Source organism: Dipodomys merriami, unplaced genomic scaffold (assembly GCF_024711535.1).
Source record: "Dipodomys merriami isolate MVZ:Mamm:240054 unplaced genomic scaffold, mDipMer1.0.p SCAF_1, whole genome shotgun sequence".
Classification (NCBI taxonomy): domain Eukaryota; kingdom Metazoa; phylum Chordata; class Mammalia; order Rodentia; family Heteromyidae; genus Dipodomys; species Dipodomys merriami.
In genome coordinates, this window is record NW_027202270.1 from 16,465,469 (window position 1) to 16,473,359 (window position 7,891).

Sequence of the window (7,891 nt, forward strand, 5' to 3'; positions counted from 1 at the left end):
GCAGCAAGAAGGGTGCAGCCAGTGTAGCATAGGCCTCTAAAACTGTCTATGCTCTGCTGTAACTCCAATGTGCTCTGCATCTCAAACAACGAAGTACAGGAAAAACCATTTTTCAATTTCCTCTTAGGATGAAGGCTTTAAACTCCCTTCTTTCAGGGCAGGCTGCTGCTCTGCTTTGAGAAAAACACTAGATCCTCTACCTGGAATACAGAAGTAGGGGGTCCACTTACCTGTGTTGCAGCAGGTAGACTTGAGGTGTTTGCCTTGTGTTTGGGATGCCAGTGGGAGGAAGTGGCTCTTTTTTTTCCCTTGAACCTTGATGAGCTATTGCCCTTCCATGTGTCCTAGCTTACGCCTGAGTGTGAGGCAAGAAGACCTGCGAGGGGCTGACGTCCCCATCTGAGGTTCAGTTTAAAGGTTCTCATGTGTTAACAGCTTCCTGTGGCTCCCATGCTTTTGATCAAGTCTAAACATGGTCCAGTGCTAGCTGTGCTGCAGAGCCCTGGAAGGTGGGTCCCTTCATGAGGGGAACATTGGCTGCAGAGCTGTGAGCTCCTACGAGGTGAAGGTCAAGAACATGAGGAGGGCAACCTGGTCAAAGAGGAGACTCTGATGCCTACGGGCAAGGCTAGCACCTCCAGCTGCTTGGGCATGAAGGGAAGTGAGAGGCCTGAAAAGCCATCCACTTTCCCCACAGGGTCCTTCCCTCCCTTTTCCACCTTGGAAAAGAGGAAACACAAGAACACGGGGGACAGAGCTCTCAAAACTCGGCTTTATTGACTTCCAGTTTCCCTTAGTCTGAGCTCAGCCCAGCTGGATTTGATAGATCTCTGAGGTTCAATGTTACAGGGTCTGGCAACACCTGGCTCCACCAGTACCCTCCCTGGCCTCGGGCTCCCCAGGCAGGGAGGAGGAGAGGCGCTCATCTATGACGATGGAGAGAAAGAATGGGCAGCAGGGTCAGAGACCAAAGAAAGCCATTCCAGCAGTAGCATGCCTGGTGCTCCCATTGCATGCAGTCCCCAGCCACATACACCCCAGCCAGGGCAGCCTTCCCTTCCAAGCTCCGCCAGCCCACAGCCATCGGCCTTCAGGGGTCAAGCCCTGTCTAATCCATCCACTGCCTCCCTGGCAGGATCCTCAGATCCCAGGCTGTTGACAAAAGAACCTCTACCACATGCTGCAGGCCTCTCGTCTGCCCACTCTGACCTTGGGGCAAGCAAGAGGTGTCAGGGGAACTGAGGTTCCAATCATTCCCCTTCATCCACGTTCTCACCACCCCTAGCAGTACAATCAAAAGACAAGATCTCTCCCTCTAAAATGAGTGACAAGTCAGCTAGGGCTGGAACTACAAATCCCAAAAAGCACAGCTCCCTAATCACACATCACTTCCCATGGCACAATCGATCAGAGATGAGGCCTGATGCATTGCATTCTGGGACATGTAGTCCCCAAGAGACAGCAACAAACACCTAGGGAAGGGAGTTCAAAAGCTGAGACTACTGATGCCTCCCAACTGGCCCCACCCACCACCCAGGCCCCAGCTGTATGCCCTGCATGGGTGAAGGAGAGGAATGGAGTGTTCCCTCCCAGCACATGGGGGAGGGCGCTGTCCTGTTGGAACTGTGCAGCAACTCTGGATCCGGGACATCCAGCTCAGAACACATCTGGGGAGAGAGCAGGGATGGGTGACAGGAGAGAGGGTCAGGGGCAAGCCATGAAAGATGGAGCCAAGCATGCACACCTGGACTGGTCCTGTGGTCTTCCCCTGAACCCTGATGGATGGTGGGGAAAGTAGGTGGGGAAAGTAGTATGGGATATAGTCCCCACTTAAGAGTTTCCCTGGGACACCCTGGCCCTACTACACCTGTTCAGGGTTAGCCAGCTTCACCTCTGCCTAGTTCCATGGCCAGAGTAGGCTGAGGCAGCAAGAGAAAAGAGGAATGGACTCCAGTCCCAGTTCTCATTGGCTGAGAGGCTCCTGCCTAGCCAGCTAACCTGCCTGAAAGACCTCATGGGCCCACTGGCCCTGGCATCTTGTTAGGCACATTGAGGCTTCTTAGGGAAGGGAGTCCTAAGCTAGGTAGCAAGCAAAGAAAGCAAGCAAGCAATGCGGTCCACAGGGAGTTGCACAGAGCAGAGTAGGAGGAAAGAGAGGAGCACCAGAGAAGAAGCAAAGAGATGACCAGAGCACAACACTGTACAGACCCAGGGGTGTACAGGTCTACAGCTGGACAGGGGGAGCAGACTTGCAAGGAGTCAGCCAGCACTACTGCCCAGGGTAGCTGTCAACTTCGGCTCAGAGTACCCTAGGCCAAGTCCTCCTTCCTTGACCCCATCAGCAACACAGGTGGCAGAGGACTTTGGGCACAAAAGGCCCAATCCAAACCACTAGTGTCCCTCAGAAACATCCTGTCCAATAAATACATCCACACTCCTCAGGCCCTTCCACTGTCCTGGTGCCATCCACCCTGGGTTTTGTCCATAAGCCCTGGGCTGAACGCAGCAAATCCCAGATCCACACACTAGAGAGTAGTGGGTCTAGAAGGGAAACTTGGAAAGACAGAGTCAGGATCCTGCAACTCAGACCACTCTCCACTCTGCTTTCCTGACAGGAAGCTGGACCCAGGGCCAGAATTTGAATCAGGTTGGGCGGGGCCAGTGTTCAGAGAATAAGACAGCGAGAGGCCTTCTCCTCTGGGGATGAGGTAGGTTTGACTGCTTCACCCCTTGCACCCTCATGGGTACCCCCTGTGCTGGGATCTTGGTGCTGGGCCCTGGGCCGCCCCTGGCATTGTTGCTGTGCCCCCCGCCCACCTGCTGGCTTCTGCCCAGATGCTTCCATCTCAGACAAGCTGTAGGCCATGGCAAGCTGCAAGTCTTCATCCTCAGAAAGGTCACCATCATAGGGACGTGTGACAGTGGTTTGCTGGACCTGTGGGCGTCCCGACCTGGAAGTGATCGATTGCTGCTCACGACGGCTCAGCTCCAAGCCCAGTGCCAGGTCATCCGGGACACCTGCAAAAGGCACAGCTACTATTGAGGCTCCAGATACAAGACAAGACAACCTGCCAGGCCCCCTTCACAGGATCAAAATGACCCTGACCTCTTAAAAGTCTCTCTTTGTAACTGGCATGTATGCGTTAAGAATCAGAGAGTAAGGAGGTACTCAGCTCCAACAGGTAACATCTGGCTCTCCTTGACCAAGGTCCTCAAAGAAATGATGATAGCACCTACATGCACAAATCAGTCCAATGATTAAATAAGACCAGCATGAACTCAGCTCAGTGCTCTCAGCCTCAACAGGGAAGTGAGGTAAGAGTAGTCAAGGTGACAATCCTGGGCACTACAGTGTGGTAGGAATAATTCTGCTCCAAGATCCTGCATCCTAAGCTTGAATCCAGGCTTACCTTACAAATTACTTGGTAGAGAGGAGTGGGAGGTCACTTAACCATACTGCAGCTGCCTTCACAAATAAAAACTGGGCAAATACCATCTAGCCCGCTTATTCCCCAGGAAGAATAAAGATGCAATCTATGTGCATGTGCTTGAAAAACAGTCAAGTGCTTTGCACATGGAAGGTGAGGTCGTTGCTTAGCTGGGCCCTCTGAGAACCCTCTGTTCACGCCCTCACTCCACAGATAGCAGAGTCTGGCTTGCGGTTGTAATTCCCTAGGGCCCAGCCCAAATGCTTTAAAGAGAAGCTGTTTGGGGATGGGGCTTCCTGCCATGCCTGGGTGCTGGAACTCCTCCTCACCATTGATTGAAACTGACTTCAGCTGCCCATCCTCCTCCACCTCCACCCGCTCCTGCCCGTTCTCCATGATTCTGCAAGAAATAGCAAACAGTTATTAAATGGAGACAGTCCAGGTTCTGGCCACTAACAATGGGAAGGACATACTTTTTTTTTTTTTGCAAAGAGCTCATCTCTCCACCTCTCATCCCGGACCTCTCTACTTAAATAACCCTAGAAGAGTACTCACCTGCGTGTTGTGATGCGGTGTCCTTGAACAAAAGTGGTGGACGTAGAAACAGAGCGGAAAGCACCAGCCCCAGGGCTGAAGGAGAAAGATGAGGAGGAGAATTCTGGTTGGGACAAAGGAGGCAGAGGAGAGGCTGTTAGGCGAGGCTGTGGGCCACCTGCTAGTTACCAAAGGCCAGGAACCTTAAGTGTTTCCAGGCCCAGCAGGTGGCAGGGCTCTGCAGTAAAGGAGGCAGGCTAGCAAAAAAGACAAGCTGACACTAGGGGATCCGGGACTCTGACCTTACACAAAATGGAAAGGGATAGTGCTTACCCGAGTGCCCAGGGAAGGAGGAAGAGAAGGCAAAGAAAGGGCCTGTGTGTCGAGCGCTCCGGTTCTGCAGCTCTGAAAAGGGGCCCAGCTCATCTGTAACAAGTCAGGGGATTCATTAGCCATTGGTAGATTTCTTCCAAAATATGTGTGAGCCTTGCTTTTTGTTTTTTTTTTGGTCATGGGGTTTGAACTGGGGGCCTGGGCCGTCACTCAGCTTTTCAGCGCAAGGCAAGTGCTCTACCTGATCCACAGCGCCACTTCTGTTTTTCTTGTGGTTAATTGGAGATAAAAGAGTCTCACAGACTTTCCTGCCTAGGCTGGCTTTGAACCGTGCTCCTCAGATCTCAGCTCCCGAGTAGCTAGGATTACAGGCATGAGCCACCGATGCCAGGCTAGGAGATATAAAATACTTGACCCAAATTAATCATCCCCAAAAGTGTTGTCTGTTTTGTTATGTGCAATGCAACCATCATTGTCACATGATGCTTTTAGGCTTGCTCCCATGGTGGCTGTTGTTGTGGAGGCCTAACAATGTGTTCTTGTTGTCATTTAATAAGGCCAGTCTGTGAAGTATCTCTAGTAGGTCATGTGGGTTCTGGCATGTGTGAGTTTCTGTCCTAGCTCTTGCTGGACTCATGCCCATGACACAAAATCTTCAGCCTGTGGAATTCCACTTGTCTCTCAGCTATTCAAGGCTCCCCAGCTGATGGAGTACCGCCCTAAAGAAGGGGAGGGGTTGTCATCTGGAACCTTCCTTAGTTTACTCACCAAAGAGCTCTGAAAAAGGGTCTGCACTCCCAAAGAATTCCCGGAATACTTCCTCAGGGCTCCGGAAGGTAAAGGTGAAGCCAGGCACACCCCCACTAGTTTCTGCGCGAGATGGACCAGTTCCTATAAGAGACAGGATGAGGAAGGGGCTTAGCTGTACATCTGGCTCTCGGCTAGGGGAGCTCACTTAAGGCATGGCCAGCAGCCTCAGGGAAAGCAGTTATACAAGAATCTTCCCTACCCCACCTCCCCAAATCCTTTCCATTCATTTCTGTTAGTCCACCTACCTGCCCCTGTCAGTCCTTCCCGGCCATAGCGGTCATAGATCTCCCGTTTGTGCTCTGGAAAAAGAGACCTGATCACATCTCCCTCCTCCTGGGATGATAGCCTTCTTCTGAGGCCAGAATAAGCCTCACAGTCTTCCTAGAGACTAAACAGCACCTACATGGGCTGTTGTGAGAGCTGAGACAATGCACGCAAACAGCTTAGCATAGTACCTAACACACAGTTCAACAAATGTCAGCTAGGGGTTGGGGGTATAGCTCAATGAAGAGCACTTGTGTAGCCTGTGTGAGCACTGTGTTCAATCCCCAGCTCCTTAAAAAGTAAACATCAGGCAATTACTACTGTCATTAATAACAGCTTAACCTAATATCCCTTGCTGAGAGTCCTTCTGTGAGCAAAACAAAAACCTTCTGTAGCATATCACTCTGCTGCTCTCCTGTGATCCTGTCGGTGTATTATGTGGTTAGCATCATTCTTCCTTGACTAAAATATGATGCACTCTTAGGTAAGAACAGTGCCTGCTTGTCCTTACTGTTTTTCTAGTACCCAACAAGTGCCTAGTGCTGCAGTATTTAATAAATACTTTCTGGATTTTTGTTGCTTCAACATTTGTTTGTTTGGCCTCAAACTTAAAATTCTTCTGCCTCTAAATTCCAAGTACTAGGATTAGAGGCACATACCACTACAACAGGCCAGAATATCTTGGAATGAATGAATGAATGTAAAAACAGACCTGACACTAGAGATGTAGCTCAGTGGTAATTCCCTTCCTTGCCTAGATCTACAGACAGCATTTACTTAGCAAGTGTAAGGCCCAGAGTTAAAACCTCAGTACTACACACATACACACGTACGTATATACATATATATGCCCACACAACCATCCATATATATATATGTGTGTGTGTGTGTGCATATATATATATGCATACGTATACATATATGTGCCCGTACTTTTTTTTTGGGGGGGGGTGGGGTCCGGTCGTGGAGCCTGAACTCTGGGCCTGGGCGCTGTCCCTCAGCTCTTCAGCTTAAGGCTAGCGCTCTACCACTTGAGCCACAGCACCACTTCCGGCTTTTTTCTTTTTTGCTCATGTGTGCTGAGGAATCGAACCCAGGGCCTCAGGCATGCAAGGCAAGCACTCTACCACTGAGCCATCTTCCCAGCCCCATATGTGCTCGTACATATATGTATGGGTATGTACGTATATATTTGAACCCTGGCTCTACAAAAAAAGAAAATATCTGGATTTATATTCTAGCTCCATGTAACCTTGAGCAAGTTACCTCTCTCAGCCTCAGTTTCCTAGTCTGTAAAATGGGGTTGATAAAAACCTGCTTGGCAGGATGGCTGTGAGAACCCAAAGAGATAACCAAGGCCTGGTATCTAGGAAGTTTAATCACATGGTTATGTGGCCTGCTTGTTCCCTTCCCTGCTGCTCTTGAGGCCCTGGAAGGGCAGACAGAATGGCTCTGTGGGAGGGAACACTTAAATGTCAGGTTGGAAAAAAAAAATCATGAATGAGACTGGGGTGGCAGATGCCTGGCTTTGGGAAAGAAGGAACTGGGGCATGAAGTGAGGGGAGAGGATGTGCTGGACCCTGCCTGACCCCAGGCCTTACTGTCAGACAGCACTTCGTAGGCCTCAGCCACCTCCTTAAATTTTCTCTCAGCAACTTCTTTATTATCAGGGTTCTTGTCTGGGTGCCACTGCAGAGCCTTTCGCCGGTACCTGCAAACATCAAGTGTGGAGTGAGGGTCAGCCAAGGCGGACATTTCCCATCTGAAATCTCCCCTAGCCCTCCAACGCCTTTCAGCGCTAGGATTCCAGTCCACCCCAGATGCTCTGCAGCCATCTTCCACGGACTTCTCTCTCCCCTTGCGCCAGGGCTAGGAATGCATGTATGAGGCCTCTCTGGGCTCACTGGATGGGGCCACCTGTGACACCACAGAGGGGGCAGTGACCCTGGCCCTCCCCCTCACACCAAGTCAGGCATCTTTGCTAAGAAAGAGCTGGGGGGACAGGCGGGGTAAGGATCCCCCCCCTCCCAGCACTTCTTCCCTCTCAGGACCTGCTCCTTCTCTCCAGGGGTCCCCTTTCCTCCCCCCAGGGCGCGAGGGCGCCGGGAGGGTGAGAGATGTCCTGATGCCCGACGGAGGCACTTACGCCTTCTTGATGTCATCGGCGGACGCATTTGGCGGCACGTCTAGAATCTCGTAATAGGATGCCATGGCAACTTGGCAGTCGTCAGGCGGGCCTCCACCGGGCTAGAGGAAAGAAGGAGGAAGGTGGGAGGAACCGCAGCCCCTCGCTGCGGCCGGGGCCCCCAGGAAGGGGGATGCGGGAGGCGTCCGCAAGTAGAAGCGGGACCTTCGGGCCGGGCGTGCAGCCGGTGCGCAAGCTCCTCCCGCAGCCTTATCGGCCCCCGCAAGCCTGTGCGCAGCACTATCCGGGCGCAGGCCGGGAGGGCTCGATCGCAGCTCCCCAATGCCAGCAGCCAGACCGAGCCCAGGCCGCCCCTCCCCTGCCGGGAGTCCCGCCC

At 52.0% G+C, this 7,891-nt stretch overlaps 1 protein-coding gene across 3 annotated transcripts; it reads right to left on the reverse strand.

Moving 5' to 3' along the window:
- Positions 1-758: 758 nt before the first annotated feature.
- Positions 759-7,891, reverse strand: Dnajb2 (DnaJ heat shock protein family (Hsp40) member B2). Of its 3 annotated transcripts, none has more exons than XM_070016543.1 (9): positions 7,516-7,889; positions 6,971-7,080; positions 5,351-5,404; positions 5,064-5,186; positions 4,296-4,388; positions 3,984-4,086; positions 3,758-3,828; positions 2,818-3,018; positions 759-926 (listed from the first exon to the last, which is right to left on the reverse strand). In XM_070016543.1, the coding sequence occupies exons 1-9, from the start codon at positions 7,578-7,580 to the stop codon at positions 844-846; spliced, it is 903 nt and encodes a 300-aa protein (XP_069872644.1). In that variant the 5' UTR covers positions 7,581-7,889; the 3' UTR covers positions 759-843. The 3 variants fall into 3 exon arrangements, with proteins under 3 accessions (XP_069872644.1, XP_069872654.1, XP_069872635.1); XM_070016553.1 differs by having other exon boundaries at positions 759-1,667; positions 7,516-7,888; XM_070016534.1 differs by having other exon boundaries at positions 759-3,018; positions 7,516-7,891.

Bases quoted from the DNA above. Each gene is read 5' to 3' on its own strand.
- Dnajb2 (XM_070016534.1), bottom strand. From the start codon at position 7,580: ATGGCATCCTATTACGAGATTCTAGACGTGCCGCCAAATGCGTCCGCC. The intron at 4,087-4,295 runs GTAAGCACTATC...TGTCCCAACCAG, and splicing joins CTCCTTCCCTGGGCACTCGG to AATTCTCCTCCTCATCTTTC. The intron at 3,829-3,983 runs GTGAGTACTCTT...TATTTCTTGCAG, and splicing joins CACCGCATCACAACACGCAG to AATCATGGAGAACGGGCAGG.